Raw genomic sequence first — 17,644 nt, forward strand, 5'->3', positions numbered from 1 at the left:
GAGATATATCTTCGCAACAGCCAGTTGTTAAAAAAAAACCTTAGAAACCTTAATTACGAAATAATTAAGGGGTCTCGTACCTCTTTTTTTTATAACATGGGGGAAAAACTATGGCCTTTAATAGAAATATCATTAAAAATACTATTTAACTATCCATTTATTCCAAATGTTTTGATAGTATGTGCTATCCTATGCTGGCATAAAAGTTTTACATATCTTTGGTACTCAATTTTTTTGTAAATTTTCAAAAAAATGCATTAAAAACAGCTTGTGCGCATCGTAAAATACCATGACATCAATGTAATTGATTAAAAATACAGGAAACTGTTCAATTTTTATGAAATCAAGCAAAAGGTTGAGATTTCATTGGACTCAATCTTATTTAGAATTAAATTTAAAAAAAAATTTGTAATTTAAAATTTAAATTTCAAAATTTAATTAATTAAATTAAATTCTAAGTGTTTAATCACTGATCGCGGACCACCAATGATTTCGAACGCTGCTTGAGTGATCTGTTAATGCGCTGCGGGCTTTTTAAATGATCAGTAAATGTGCGGTGGGCCGTTAAGTGATCTCTAAATTTGTTCGCGGACTTCTTAAGAGATCTAGAACTGTGTCGCAGTCCACTTAAGGGATCTGAATACATTTCACTTGAGTGGCCCGTGGTACATTCTAACTTCGATTAAGTGATCTTGAACTGTTCCGCTCACTGGAGGGATCTGTGAATGTTTCGCAGATCACTTAAGTGACTTGGAAATTTGACGCGGACCACTTAAGTGATCCGGAGGAGCACTCTAGGTCCTTTAAGTTATCTGTAAATGTGCCGCTGGTCGCTTAAATTATCTGTAAATTTGGCACTTCATTAATTTTCACAAAATTAGTTTCCCGGTTGCGGGGCCTAATAGGAAGACTTTGAGGGCATAGGCAGAGATAGACTTGCAAGTCTGGAAGATGGGGGGTGGGGCACGGTCATTATTGCCGGGGGGCACGGCAATGCCTTCCCACGCCCCTCCCCCGTATCTCCACCCATGTTTGGGGGGCCACGGGTTGATCATATATGGTCAAAAAATATTATGTCATCCTTTCGTCGCTATTGGAGCTTATTATTATCAATATTTAGTTTTCGCGTAAAAAGGGCGATCCTTTGTCTGAGTTTTATCGATAGATAAGGGGTTCGTGACAATACATGAGGGTCACAAGCGATAAAGCGTAGTTCACACACACACACAACACAATCGGCTTGCTCTTGTTCGCAGACCCCAGTTGATAATAAATACAGTTATATTTATTACCAGCGATTGCATCCACTTTGTAATATCAGTAATAATATTGAATAGTGTGTGCAAACAGGCGTTTTCGTGGGCGATGGCGGATACATTCATTTGTTAGAATAAATCGACAGTCTCGACGTGACAAACCAATTAGGGTGAGTATCGATATAATGCGTCTTATTTCGATGATTAAATATTTTGCGGCCCGCTGTCAAAAAATATTTTGTGGCCTTCGACAACTCTATCTATAAGAAATGTTGAATCCGAAAATGAGTGAGGCTGGAGTTGATTCGTGAATAGTTTGTATGAGGGAGATCGCTCTCTAAGTCATACATGCTCACAGTATGGCCCACGGACGAAATGTGGCCCTTCGAGTAGTCTGATGTGGCCCGTGCACTCAAACCTTATTTTGTGGAAATGAACTAAGCGGCACATAAAAAGATCATTTAAGCGACCCGCTGTAAAGTTCCACATCACTTGGGTGGGTGACCCGCGGCACATTTGTAACTCATTTGAGTAACGTGCGGCACAATTCCAGAGCAATTAAATGGTCCACGGCTCATTTTCAGAGCAATTAATTGACCCGCTGTGCAGCTCCACATCACTTGAGTGACCCGCGGCACTTTACAGATCACATAAATGACTCGTTGCACAATTTACAGATCCGTTAAGTAAGACATGGGCCATGGCAAATATAGAGATCACCGCGCACAGTTACATAGCACTAAAGCGATCCGTAGCACATTTATGCATCACTTAGGTGACCAGCAACACAGCCCTAGATCACTCAAGCGGACCGCGGCATATTTTAGTGACCTTAAGTGACATGTGGCACAGGTGCAGATCACTCATGCGGACCTAGGATTAGGTTTAGTAACCTTGGGCGGCACATTTACAGATTACTTAAGTGACCCGCGGTGCTGTTCACGATCACTTAAATGGCTCGCGACATATTTTCAAACCAATCAAGTGGCCCCCCCTTTCCTAAAGTTTGAACACCCTTGCTCTACGTCGTGGCCGGCGGGCCAAACGCAGCCCTCGAAATCAACTGATATGGCACGTGTGCTAAATGCGACCCTTGGAGTCATCTGATGTAGCCCGTGGCCTCAAATCTTATTGTGTGGAAATGAATCAAGTGGATTCCTGGATCACTTAAGTGACACGCGACACATTTACAGATCGCTTACGTGACCTCGAGTGCTGATTCAGATTACTTGAGTGACCCGCGGCATATTCTCACTTCTTTTAAATAGTCAGCTGCACATATGCAGATCACCTGTGGCCCGTGGCACCTTTACAGATTACTTGTGACCTGAGGTGCTGTTTTCGATTACTTAAGTGGCCCACTTTCTGGCACATTATCACTTCAATTAAGAGGTCCACGGTGCATTTCAAGACCACCTAAGTGGCCCCAGGCACATTCCTGGGTCACTTGACTGACCCGCGACACACTTTCAGATCACTCAAGTGGTCTGAAGCACATTCACAGATAATTTAAGTGACCTCGGGTGCTGTACTTGAGTGCCCGTGGCACATTCCTCACTTTAATTAAATGGTCCACGGCATATTTCCACATACTTACGCAGGGCTTATTTATCGCTTGTGCAATGTGTGGGCCCATACATTTTCAAGACCCAAAAATAAGTCGCTTTTTGTATTATAGGCACACCCCACATCCTCCTTCGCCTTAACACTATATACAAGGGGCCTCTAAAAATTCGTTGTTGCCTAGAGCCCGAATTTTTATTAAGAACAGGCCCTGCACTTTGTTGGCAAGTGGCCCAGTTCCAAATAAGTTAAGCAGCTTGTTGCAACTCATTCTATAAGAAATGTTGAATTCGAAAATGAGTGTAAGGATGGGGTTGTGTCAGAAGCTCACTAATTACGGAATAGTTTACTTGGGCATTTTGCTAGTATATACTGTGCATACACGCAAAGTCATGGAAATCAGATTCTATGATTCTTGCATGAACAGCCTACTGACACTTTGGTCTCGTAACGCAATGCACCTGATGCAGCAGCAGCTGGGACACGCGACCGAATGGGCCTGAATATGTTTGGGCTTAAATTAAATAAATTTCGACATTAACAAACTTTGAAATTAAGAAGTTTGAGATCTAGTCCCCAGTCTATCGATTTAAAAATAGTACTGGATTTTTGATACAAATACAACGCGACAACAGGCAAATTGCCCAACGAGGTGGCTGACTTTAGAACATCATGTATCCCCGAGCCATTTTTTGGAGGCCCTACCTACTACTGCTACACCGCGGAACCCCCAACGAATCGGTACATGCGGGAATGTGCGTGTACGTGTAGTGAAACCTGACGTGAAGTTTTTTGTTTCTCTGTAATGCTTGTTATGTGTAGTGCTGCCATCTGCCACCAGTTTTTCTAACTATGAGTGAAGTGTTATGATTGAATGATTTATCGTTGTAGGACCGTTGCTCTCTCTGGCGAGACTTTTTAACGGGGAGATCGGCTCGCATTTGCACCTTGAAGTTGGGAACCACAGAAAACCAACTTCAGCCGACCGCCACTGCGGCGACGGTGGGATTCGAACCCGACTCGCATCGTCGGGTTCGAATCCCGTCACTATAACCACTCGACCACCACAGCGCTATTTGTTGTCAATCTGTTCTAGAAGTGGGCGCTAATAGATTGCGAAGACCAAACGTCGTAGAGTTGTTAAAATCGTATAAACGAGGTTCCACTGTATATCGTACCGCTCCGCATATAACGGGGAATTATATACATCGCATGTCCGTTATTGAGAGGTTGTACTGTACGAGGGCATCAAAATAGGTGATTGCCCCTGCTGACGAAGGGCGTATTTGCGGACAAGAATAAATAAATGTAATAAAAAATAAATAGTAGAAATGATTTGCGGACCGGCAAAAAATAGCTAGTTTCAAAAATTTGCCGACCACGGGGTAAATAAATATAAGAAATAATTATGCAGATTGAAAAAAAAATGAAAGAAACAATTTGCAAGACCGGTAAGAAAATGAATAAATTTGAGAAAAAATAAATAGTATAAGAAATTTGCGGACCTGGGAAATGTATGAGGTAATTTGCAGGCAAGAAATAAATGAATTGAGAAAATTGCTCACAGAACCTGCTGACGGCAGAAATAAAAACCTATATATAGATACAGTATAATATTTAAAATTAAATCTAAAATTACGTACTAGTTACATGAATTGGGCGAAATATTCCGCGGACCGGTTGGAAATTCCCACGGACCGGACCGCTGACCAGCAGCTGAAGAATACTGGTCAAGTATCCACGGTTGTAGAAATATCCAGGTCACACAATCCCCATGGACCACAAATTAATGATTATCATCATAAGAAATATCCTGGTCAAATGGACGTATAAAAATTGAGCTATATTACATCAACCCTTAGACCAAAACGTGTAGCCGCCTCCACGCCTTAATATTCAATAGATCGGTTTAAAAGTGGAATTTTTTATATTGCGAAAATTGTATAGGCCAATTTATGGGTTCCGGGTTGAAGCCTTGTCCGCTTCCCTTGTGAGAAGCCGTGGTATTCCACGAAACCATAAGCCTCAGAAGGTTTTCAAACCCGTAGGTATTCTGTTTGAGCTTTGTTATGATTTCAAAATTAATTTTGGTGGCTACTGGACCCAGCTCTACAAAATACTGTGGGTGCTCTGGCACAGTATTTCTCAACATGGAGCCATATGGCCCCCTTGAGGTCCTGGTACATTCTAAGGGGGTCACGAGGAAAGATCAAATGAAAAGGGAACCATGATAAGCATTCAAGGGGGGCCACGAAGAGCTGTGAAGAAAAAAAAAACGGCAGTGAGAAGCAATGAAGTTTCCAAGTGAAGTATGATTGTGACTATACTTTCAGAATCCAGCAGAGCCTGGACCCAGGGCCGTCTTAAGAACATCATAGGCCTCCGAGCAAAACGATTTTTCTGAGGAACTTTACTGGATTAGAAATATAGTATATATATGCCTGTGCTTTCCAATTTACAAACTTAATCCTTTATCTCGAAAATGTTAATCAGATTTCATTATCAAGAGGCCTCCCTCGACACTAGAGGCATCCGGGTGGGCCCTTGTGTTAAGACGTCACTGCTTGAACCATCTTTACGCATGGGGCCAATCTGAATATCACACTTAGGGCTTCTTGCTTATGGGAGACCTAAGGGATTAGATCTGGTATCATGAGGAAGCATGCAAATATAATATAAGCTGCTTACTTCCAGCTTTTTGCTCTGGGACCCATGATGTTGAGACGTCCCTGCGTGCCCTCCCCACTAAATTGAAACTCACTCAACTCCAGTCCATGGTAGGCAATGATCCAGGGTGATATTTCATGTCGGGGAGAGGGCGAATGATTTTGTCTTGCATATTCTATGCACCAGACCAATTTTTTCCACATGATTCCTTGGAAGTCCTGGTTATGGGGAAATGGATAAGACAGGAGTCCACAAGAAGAAAATATGATTCAAAAAAGAACCGCTGTGGTGGTCGAGTGGTCATAGTGACGGACTCGCATCGCGAGGTCCCGGGTTCGAACCCCATTGGCGCCACAGTGGTGGTCGACTAAAGTTGGCTTTCTGTGGTTCCCAATTTCAAGGCGCGTATGCGAGCCGATCTTCCCATTAAAAAATCTCTCTACAGAGAGCAACAGGCCTACAACGCTACAGACAGACATGACCGCCCAGAGAAATCATCTTGGGATGGTTTGCGCTCTTTCCCAAAGGGATGGACGGTCTCGGAGAGCCCTAAAAAAATCGGACAGAGCACTAGATACGCACCCAGACTGTTAAGTACACACACTTCCACTTCTGGCACAACTCACTAGATAGTAAATAGCCCATGGCGACAGGGCCGTCTTAACGGTATCATGGGCCCCCGTACCAAGTGGTTTTTTCGGAGGCTCTACCTGGTAAGTCCTAGAAAATTTCAACCGGATCTCATTTTTGTGAGGCCCCTCTTCTCTTGAGGCCCGGGTGGGCCCATGCGTTAAGACGGCACTGCATGGCGATAGAATTGAGATGTGCTCGAGTTGAATGCAAGATTCAAACAAGGCCATGGGCAAAAAAGAGGTTGAGGAAACACTGCTCTAGCATCCTCTGGATTCGACGGCACCACACGGAATGCCCCAATTTGGTTAATTTTTTTTTTTAGTTTCAACAGCATTATTATTATTCCTTGGATTTCTGATGTGCGGCGAATCATGTTCATGTTTATCTTTCAGTCATCATGCCAACCATGTTCTGTTGCCAAACCGAAGACCAGAACAGGAGGCAGAGTAAAGCTCTGGACAAAGAAATCCACTCCTGGATGGACGAATATCGCAAGACGATGAAATTTCTCTTGCTAGGTACAGTATAATTTTTCAAAATTTTGCCACCCAGGGCCCATATATAGGTGCCGGAACCTAAGGGCTCAGGCCATTTGAGCCCCCTAATAAATTTTATGGGGGGGTGGGGGCTGAGCCCCTGGTATAATTAATGAATATACAATACCTCACACCCTTCCTCCTCTTGAGTATACGTTTGAGTCCCGTTGATACGGGACTGGCAACTTTCAGGCCCCCTTCCCCCCAATGTTTTCTTCATATCGGTGCCTCTGCCAGGGCCCTATATTGACTAAAGAGGTCCAGGGCAAAACATTTGAGGGCCCTCCCAACTTGAATCAAAGTTGTTCAATTGATAGGAAAATTCACCGACAACTACTAACCGACGAAAAAATCGCCGCTGGGAAAATCACGTCACCAGCGATTCAGCAAGTAATTGAATATGTGAGTGACTGTGTGTGTGATAGAGTGATTGAGCAAGTGAGTGAATATGTGAGGGAGTGACCGAATGGCATGGTGATTGCACTAGGGTAAAAGCTAGTGGGTGATTGTATGTATGACCGAATGCGTAAATTCATGAGTAATTGCGGGAGTGGGTGAGTGAGTAACCGTATGAATTACCGACTGAGTGGCCGGATGAGTGGCATGAGTAACCATGAGTGAGTACCATGTGAATGACTGACTGAGTGGCAATATGAATGATCGAGAGAAAGGAGTGAATGAGTTACCGAGTGAGTGATCGATTGAGTGACTAACCGTATGAGGCACTCACTTGCTCATTCTCTTACCCTCAGTCTCTAACACCCCTTCATTTATTACTTACTGACTTGCTCTCTTACTTACTCATTTACTCACCTGCTCACTCACTCCTGACTCCTCCTCACAAGTGATTGGGTGAATAATCATATTGCTGATCAAGTGAATTGGTGTATTATCGACTGAGTGAGTGAGCTTACATATATGAGTGGTAAGTGAGCGATTAAGTGACCATATGAGTGAAACGGTAAATGGGTGGTTGAGCCAGTGACTGTATGACTGATGGAGTGAGTCACTAACCACATGAATGACCAAGTGAGTGTCAGAGCAGAGTGAAAGAGTAACTGTATGAATGTGAGTGAACCAAGTGAGTGATTAAGTGACCGTATGAGTGAGTGCGTCAGTAACCACACGAGTGACTAAGTGAGTTACCGTATAAGTGACCAAGCGAGGGGATAAATGAGCGATTGAGTGACCGTATGAAAGACAGAGTAAGTAACCCCATGAGCATGGCCCCTTCATCCTGGAGCAGGGTTCCTGGATGAGATCTTTCACGGGCCCTTCAGTAGTGAATTTATATAGCATGAAAAACCAAAAAAATTACGGTAATTGTTTCGAGTCCTGTCAACCCCACCCATGTGGGGCCCATGCCCACGAGTGTCATACTGAGTGAGTGCCAATCACTCACCAATGTTAACACAGTTACACCCATCCCGCGGAACAGTAAATAAAACTAGATGTACTTATGAACCATAGATGGCGCAAAAATATGAAAATATTTTTGAGAATATGTATTCAAGATCTCTCAACCTTTAGGAGAGTTCAGGCCACTTCATTGATTTAAATTTGTGTCTCGGGCCACTTAGTCAAGGAATCTTCAAACTTTTTCGAGTCGCGAGCACTGTGTGTGTGCCTATACTTATCATCAAACAAAGGACACCCCTTACTGCAAGGGTGCTCAAAGTTTGGGAGATGGCGTGCCACTCCATTGGTTTGAAAAGTGTCGCGGGTCACTTCATTGGTTTAAAAATGTGTAGCGGGCCACTTTATCGGTTCGAAAACGTGTCGCGGGAAACTTAAGTACTCGACAGCCACTTGAGTGGTCTGTGAATGTGCCCCGGGTCACTTAAATGATCTGAAACTAGGCGGTGGGACCACTCAAGTGATCTGTAAATGTGCTATGGGCCGCTAAAGTGATCTGGAAATGTGTTGTGAGCCGCTAAAGTGATCTGGAAATGTGTTGTGAGCCGCTTGAGTGATCTATAAATATGCTGCGGGTCACTTAAGGGGTCTGGAAATGTGTTGCGGGTCGCCTGAGTGATGCGTGAATGTGCTGCTTCTCACTTAGGTAATCTGTAAATTTACCGCCGGCTGCTTCAATGATCTGTAGACATGCCACGATCCACTTGTGTGATCTAAAACTGGTCATTTAAATCATCTGTAAATAATGCCGCGGGTCACTTTAAGTGATCTGGAAATGTAGCACGGGTCAATTAAGTGATCTGGACGTGTGTCACGGAGTTCGTTCTTATAAAATTAGGATTGAAGTAGAGGGGCACATCGTGTTACTCCGAGAGCCACATTATGCCCATGGGCCATGAGTTGAGCATTTACGCTTTACGGCAACGTTTACATACGTATGCTTGACATCTACATGTAATCGTTTTTCTTGGGTTTTACGGAGTATTTAATTGAAGAGTTGATAATTGCAATTAACCAAGTGCTCGTGAGCACGAAATTTGGCATGAGCATTGGGCACTCTTTGCGCTTAAGGCAGCACCATGGTGCTCGCGAGCAACATGTTGAAGATGGCTGCCTTAATTTCGCCAATGTACCACGCGTCACTTCAGCTTCAGCGTTCTATAAATGTGCCGATGGCCGCCGCTTGATGATTTGGAATCGTGTCACGGGTTACTCAAGTGATTTGTAAATATGAAGCGGGTCACTTAAGCGGGGGGCTGGAACTAGAGGGGGGCGGTGGGGGTAACTGCCCCTGGCCGCAAAATTTTGGGGGTGTCTGTTTTAGGTGGGAACGAAGATCATCGTGTTATAAAATTATCAAATTTTAAAATTCTGAGGCGGCAAAAATCCTAGTTACGGCCCTGACTTAAAATCATCTAAAAAAATCACCGTCTTTACGGGTCACTTAAGTGATCTGCAAATAGCCTAAGTGATATGGAACTGCACCGTGGGCCACTTTAATGCCCTAGAACTGTGCGGAGGATCACTTAAATGGTCTGTAAATGTGCTGCTTATAGTTCATTTTCACGAAATTATGTTTGAGGTCACGGGCTACATCTGATGACTCCGAGAGTCACATTTGGCCTGTCATGCCACGACGATCACACGCACATTCTCTTGGGAAGTATATGTCAATCTTGCAACCGGGGGGGGGGGGGTCGAGTACAAAACAAATGCAAATTCTTGCCTGTGGTGGAATAGCATGGCCCGCGGGGCATGAGTTGAGCATGTATGTGTTACTGCCAAAGCCCGAAGTTGGGGAAGCTCACGAACTGGCCGGCCTAGTTGATCCGGCTGATGTCCAAAATTCGGGCTTTGGCCAGCCCCTATATATCGATCCCTATATATCATCGAAAATATCTCTTAATTTTGCAACTACAACCTTTTGTTATATTTCATTTACATATATTTGATCCCTGTATATATCCCGATACAGAGCCGTAACTATGCAGGTGCACCCGCACTGGGCCCACTAGGAAGGAGCCCAAGAATGGTCCAGAAGAGTCCTAAATTCTTGCACAAGACACAGGAATGGCTAGCTATGACCCTATTTCTATATATCGACCACTATGATTCGAGGTCATCGCCAAGTTGGCGTATTTTTTGTGTGATAAGTCCGGTCATTTATAATTAACCATAGCTAACCATAAGTATTATGGTCAGCTATGGCAACCGTAACGATCAAAAGGAATGCGATATCGATATCTTGGTGATTCATATATAGGGAATTGCGTTGAGTTGAATATAAACAATAGGATGAATACCGTATTCCCCGCATTAGCTGGCATGCCGGGAAACAACGAGGGGAACCCAGAATGTGCCGGGGTAATTCGAATCACAGAGATTCTGGGAAAATTCTTAAATATCTTCATTACAAAAATCGGAATGGAATACTGTGATCCTTATTAAACCTCGCTATTTCCGGCGTGCCTGGAATGGACTGGAATCCCACCATACAAAAATCTGGTGTCCCTCGAGTTTGGCGGCACACATTCCGGCTAACGCAGGGGACCACGGTGTCCATATTTTTGATCATATAATTATCACATTAAAATTTACGAAATTAAAATATCACCCTCATCCACACTTTCAGCAAAATTTAAAAATTGCGTGAGTATCATTAAAAAAATGGGATATTTTTCATGAAAGAAAGTGCGTGGATTATGTCCTCTAAAATACCTGTTATGCGGTCATACTACTTAATAACCATGCAGGGTTCCGTTGAATAGCCTCAGAACTATCAAGGGTTTCGCTAGAGCTTTGACGAATGGGAAACCTCTGCTCCATACAATTAGTTCATATTTTACCAAATCCAAAAATTAACAAAACAGGATGCACCAGAAGCACCGGATCCACAACCTCAGAACTATGCAGAATTCCGCAGCGCAAAAACCGGTTTTGGGGTGTGGCTACGCAAAATCGACCATTGAAATCACCCGTACTTTGCTAGTCACGCCTCAAAACCGGTTTTTTGCGCTGTTAATTCTGCGCATGTTGACCCTGAATAGACCCCTCCCCCCATAGAAGTCCGAAAATTCCTGGGCCCTGCTTTGATTCAGTTAAAAAAAGGTGGTCGCATATACAAAAAAATTACGGCCAAATTCTCCGACACAGCTTAAACTACAATCGTAAGTGAAAGGAGATGAGATCGAAACGGATTGGTTTAATTTTTAACAGGATTTTAACCAATCTGTGTCGATCTCTAATCCTTTAACCTGCGCGCGATTGTAGTTTAAACTGTGTCGGTGAAACGGCCGTTACTCGTTCGTTTAGCAATTAACCTTTCTATTTTGGGTTTTCTGGCAAGGTGCTGGCGAATCAGGCAAAACGACGATTCTGAAACAGATGAAGATTCTTCATATAAAGGGATTTTCGGATGAGTGAGTATATAATATATATATATAATCGTCTCTAATATTAATTACAAAACCAAAATCGCAGTGTTATAATAAAGGTGTTGTTGTCAATATAATATAATTGAAGCCAGTGAATAAATAGCTCAGGGAAACAAATGTGTGCACGGGTAGCCTCTAATGAAACATACAGACCAGTGTTTCCCAAAATGGGCAGTATCCCCCTGGTGGGAGATGGAATGGTCCAGGGGGTGATAGAAGCTACGAGTATAACATAAGATCCTATGGGTACACTTAAGTCGGGGGGGGGGGGCGAGGAGAGAAAAAAACTTCCGAAGAAGGAGGCGACGGAGAAAAAGTTTTGGAAACTATGATATAGACCAGTGGTTCTCAACCGGGGTCCATATGACCTCAGGGGGGGCCCTAGGATATTCCAGGGGGGGGGGGGCATGGATGAAAATCTGGCGAAAGGGGAGCCACGGCTACTGATACGGAGGCCACGAAGAAGTTTGTGAAATTAAATTTTTTTAGTCACTCTGACTAAAAAAAATTTAATTTCAAACAAAAAATGCGTAGAATATATTTTTCGCAATTTTTCCGCTATTCAACTGACATTAACATGAGGAAGGAAATATAAAAAAGTGGTTCGTGTAATCTGGGTGGGTTTGCGACTTGGGGGTGACAGTAGGCCCTGACACAAACTATACAAGAGGTATAAGCAAAATAGAGTAACTATAGACAGAGAAAGTTGTGTGTGTTCAGACTTTTCATTCAAAGAGGACTGCCATAAAGAAAGCAGACAAAGATTTGTTGACTATTCATTGACATTCTTTTGAGTGCTGGTAGTAAATGCAATCCAAGAAGTAGATGGGTGAGAAATCAAAGCTTGTGTGTAAAAAAAACCCCATCGTTTTCATGCAATTACAGACGGATAGCCATCTAGTTCAGCACAAAGCTATCTTCAACCGGCACTGAGTGGCCTGATCATTGATCATTTTTGTCGTACCACGGTCATTTTCTGCACACGAGGGCTAATTAGACCGGGATAGCCTACAATTTATTGCCGATTCCGAACGGCAGGCTTGTTTCTTATACTCATCGAGTGATTGGTGCGCTAACCCCTCGATGGGGGACTTCGTGCGGTAGCATTTTTTTGCTGCGGTCAAGTCGCCATTTTTTGTTGTACCCCTGTGTCAGGAAAGTTTTCTGACAAGGACGAACCGGGTATCGAACTCGCGAAACCTGAGTGGTTTGATGGGGAATATATTTATAAAAATCGAATAAAGAACGGTAGCTCTGGGGTATTTTTTTATGAATTTTCAGGGAGGGGTGTGCCAACACCCATTGCCTCCACTGAAAAGAAATAAAATCGAATTCAGTTATAACGAACTGCAAGAGACCAAATCATACATGAGGAAAAATAGCCGCGAAATTAAATTTTTTAAAACTACATTGCTGTAGAACTTAAGAAACTGTAATTGCATAAATTTACTGCTGTTTCAATCGCAAGTGTTCATATGCCATTCATTTCAATTGAACAGGAAAACGTGATTTTAAACATATTTAAGACGGTCTTAACGTAATTTGGTTTGCTGATTGGTTTCTATATGCAATAAAAGCAGATAATGTATTGGGACTTCCTCTAAGATTAACACCACATATTTAAAGTTTTTTTAATCTATACTGTAATGCTTCCTATTAACTGCCCTACTACGTAAGCCTGCTGCTGGCCTACAACTGGCCTGCAACATCCCAAATAATTTCAATGCAATTTTCCTATCCTGCAAGAACAATGTTGTGGACATTAGAAAAAAAATTCTAAAATGGCGTATGACGACATTTAAAGCAATTTAAATCCGTTAATTTGAGACTCACTGCGTCTGCTGATTTCTCAGAAAAGTGCAATAAATTCTCACGCAAGTCTTCATTTTGAAATGTCCATACCCCTCTCAATGCGTCTCTTTGCATCTGTCAACCTAAAATTTGTGGTTTTTAGTGTTGATAATACGCATGCAAAACCAATCCAGCGACGCATTTTTCACAATCTGCAAAAACCTCGTGGATTTGATAGTTGGAAATGATATCTAAATGCCAAAGATTTGGAGTTCGAGTCAAAATGAAAATGCCAAATAATTTAAATTGTGCTTCGTATAAATGAAATATTTTAATATTGAAAGCTATACATAGAGGTTAATCGTAACCGTAGTCAAACGTCTCATAAATGTGAAATTTTGTCATAAAACTGAGAGTGAGGCGCGAATCCCCTTGCTCACAAGTGGAATTTCAAGGCATTTACGCACAACCGAACCCCTCTTGACCATTTTTCCTTTTTTTCTCTCCACCCTTTCTTCCTTTTGTTTCCTTCCTAAATTTATAAAAGTAAAATGACATAATCATTATAAAAAAGACTGTTTTCAGATCAAATAGTAAAAGTTCGATTACTTTAGTGGAAAAATATCCGATTTTTTTGGTGGGAATACAATCAAACCCCATACAATGAACTCCAAGAAACCGGAGTAATAAAGAAATTTCGTTAAATTTCAGATTTTTATATTGTTCCTATGTAAACTTATCCGGGGGATTAGAAAAGTCTTCGTTAAAACATATTTTTTTTCCGTTATAACGGTATTCGTTAAAACGGGAGTCGACTGTATTTCGTCTCAAACTTTTTTACGTGCAGGCTGCATGGGTAACAGGGCGTATGACACTTTACTGGCGAGCCGTTGGTCTTGAAGACATACCCAACTAGAAAAAGTATCCAAATCACGTGTCCAACTCAGATATGTCATTCATGTTGTAAGGGGTTGTATAGTTATAAAATAAAAAAAAAAACACTTTTTATACCATCCCCGTGTGCCAAAGAACCCAATTAAGAAGTTGTTGCTCTATCTTTCCCGATGGCAACTAAAATAATTTCACGTTTCGAAGTGCAATATTCACCGATATATGCGAGTTCGAAAAATTGAGGAAATTTGGGGAGAAAAAAACAGCATTAAATTCGGGTAAAATGGTTTCCTCGCATTTAATGATTTTTTCCCCAACTTTCTTCGAATATCTCAGTGAATATTGCACTTAGAAACGATGAATTTTTTTGTTGGAGACCGGGAAACAACTTTCCAATTGGATTTTGGGGCACAGGGTGTCCACATAAAAAGTAAATATTTTTATTTCAAATAACTATATAACCAATGGCAACATGAATCCAATATCTGAGTACTAGACATTATTCGGGTACTTTTTCCAACTGGAAGTATGTCTCTAAAACCAATGGTTCGCCAGTAAAATGCCATATGCCACGTTACCTATGCGCATTGTATATTAAATATAGTACAGACTATTATGTGAAATATTGTGTTGTGTTTAAGCCAACTCGCACGTTGCTTCGTTCGCCTGCGAGAAAGGGGCCATATTACGAACTAAAGAGCCACTTGAAGGTAGATTGTCATCCAATGAAATATCAGATTTTCACCGTATCGAAATTGAAGTCAACAAACTGATAAGAGAGGGTTTCGGATTTGCTGACTTTTGATGACAGGGGGGGGGGGGGTTTGAAGGTTGCTTACGTCATCAACCACCCCTTTTTGAAGATAGGAAATATTCTAAGCTGCTGACGAAATTTTGCTGACAGGGGGGGGGGGGGAGAAGGGGATCAAAAATGGCTGAAAATCCGCTTACGTAATACTTGAATGGCACCTTATTTATATTTTCCGATGGGTTTGAAATCCTGGTAATAATGATAATACCGGGACATAATAATAATCATATACCGGGTGACTCGAAATGTTACGCCGTCCGCCAAAGCAGTTTTTTTTTTGCCTTGTAGCATTTGCAGCGAATTCACAATGGCACTAACAATTTTAAGGGAATTAAAATTAATACCTACTGCCTACTTTCAAAATCAGAAGTGCTTTATGTGGTGATGATAGGCTGACCATATTTCCTCGAGATAAATACGGGACATTGGGATTCCAAATACGGGAAAATACGGGACATCGCCAATTATCGCCAAAAACAACGCCAAAACCAAACAAAGTTGCCAAATATTGTTCAAATTACGGAAAAATCACAATGGCGGGAAATTGCAGTGGATTAAAATGTATTCTACGAAAAACAAACGTTCAAGACAAATGTGGGAGATTAATATTTTCATATATAGTTGTAATTATCGTAAAATAATTTATGAGTTGAAAAATAATGTCAATCTTTGACTTCAATAAAGAATAAAAATTCAAGTAGGCTTCGTGTAAAATACGGGAAAAACCGGGACACTTTCGCCAAAAAGTCGGGACGGCAAAAAAAACAGAAAATACCGGGACTGTCCCGGGAAATACGGGACGTATGGTCACCCTAGGTGATGACGAAGCTCAGGTATGAAAAACCAAATTCTTCATTCAGCTACGCTCCTTATAAACAAAGCTTATAAACTGACCTGAAAGATCAAAATTCCAGTTCAGTAATTTTTTCAAGGCCCAAGGAGACATCCAAAACAAAGGTCCTCCACACAAGCAAACGACAGGTAAGATCGTAAAAAGTAAATTTTTCCACACTGCACTTTACAGTAATGTGCTGCCATCTAATGTTAAATTTCAAAGTGACTCATGTGGTGATGATGAAGTTCAAAGTGAAAAAAACGATATTCTTTATTCCGCTCAGTTCCTTATAAACAAAGTTCAGAAACTGAACTGGAAATTTAAACTATAAGTTCGGTTATTTTATTTGAGCATAAGGAGGCGTCGAAAACAAAGAGCCTCTTAATGAGCAGACGACAGAGAAGAAGTCGGTTTGTGTTCGGTTCCCTACAAGCTAAGCTCACAAACAGAACTGGAAGTTCGAACTGCCAGTTCAGTAATTTTTTCAGGACACAAGGAGACTTTCAAAACAAGTAACCTGGAGAGAAGCAGACGACATTACTGGTCGGACTTATTACTGGATGGAGCATCCATCCACCGCGCGACTGCAGCGACATCAAATGCAAGGAAATTACGTGACTTGTCAAAACAAACTTCCGGCCTGGCAATTTTTCCATTGAAATGTACAGTTCGGTCTCTAAATATTGGGTTTTAAAGATTTAAAAAAAGGATAGAGAGAGAGAAGAACTCATCTAAAGGTGAAAAAAAATTAAATTATTTTCATTTAATACCGGAATCATTTCCTTCATTATTTCTTGAATATTCTTTCATTAATTCTGGAATTATTTCCCTTATTAATTATTATTTCTTTCATTACTTCTAGAAAAATTGCTTTCATCTATTCTGGATTTGTTTCTTTCATTAATGCTGAAATTATTTCTTTCATTAATGCTGAAATTATTTCTTTCATTAATGCTGAAATTATTTCTTTCATTAATGCTGAAATTATTTCTTTCATTAATGCTGAAATTATTTCTTTCATTAATGCTGAAATTATTTCTTTCATTAATGCTGAAATTATTTCTTTCATTAATGCTGAAATTATTTCTTTCATTTATGCTGGAATTATTTCTGTCGTCGATTCTGAAATTATATCTCATTAATTCTGGAATTGTCACTTTCATTAATTTTGGAATTGTCACTTTCCTTCATTCTGGGATTATCTTTCATTAATTTTGGAATTGTCACTTTCCTTCATTCTGGGATTATCTTTCATTAATTTTATTATTATCTCTTTCATTAATTCTTTCACTAATTTTGGAACTATTATTTTTATCAATGCTGTAATTATCTCTTACATTATTTCTAGAATATTTTCTTCCATTAATGCTTAAATTATCTTTCTTTAATGCTGAAATTTGATTAATTTTGGAATTATCTCGTCCATGCTGAAATTATTTTTTCATTTATTGTTTTAAACTCCTATTTATGCCATAAGAAAATAACTGGGGGGAGGGGGTGTGTTTGTTTCCACCGAGTCACGTGATGTTCCGACGAAATATATTTGGGGACGCCGTTCTCAGCACTGCCAAGGCGGAGACCGCTGACGTCCTACTCTCTCCAGAGGCATGATTTATATACTGTTGGTGCTGCCATTTAATCTCGAAATTTCAGGCAACTCATGAGATGATGAAAGAGAGATAGGGAGAGTTCTTTGCCATTTTTTGGCATGAAATTCTTTTATGACACGAAAATTTCGGTAACAAAATTCGTACATTTGCAAGAATCGATTTTATGTAGAAAAAATAATTATTTCTTTCCACAAAAACATT

The 17,644-nt window shown here is 41.0% G+C and overlaps 1 protein-coding gene across 1 annotated transcript in view; it reads left to right on the forward strand.

Annotated features, from left to right (window-relative positions):
• Positions 1–1,195: 1,195 nt before the first annotated feature.
• The window catches only part of LOC149081560 (guanine nucleotide-binding protein G(s) subunit alpha-like), a 34,339-nt gene continuing 17,890 nt past the window's right edge, over positions 1,196–17,644 (forward strand). Inside the window, exons 1-3 of the mRNA XM_089238501.1 lie at positions 1,196–1,426; positions 6,512–6,637; positions 11,418–11,490. Coding sequence (XP_089094627.1) covers positions 6,517–6,637; positions 11,418–11,490 — 194 coding nt within the window. The 5' untranslated portion in view covers positions 1,196–1,426; positions 6,512–6,516. The remainder of the gene's footprint in view (positions 1,427–6,511; positions 6,638–11,417; positions 11,491–17,644) is intronic.

This window comes from Pholcus phalangioides, unplaced genomic scaffold (genome assembly GCF_987345545.1).
Source record: "Pholcus phalangioides strain wild (caught in Gottingen) unplaced genomic scaffold, Ppha-v1.0 ptg000010l_1, whole genome shotgun sequence".
NCBI lineage: Eukaryota > Metazoa > Arthropoda > Arachnida > Araneae > Pholcidae > Pholcus > Pholcus phalangioides.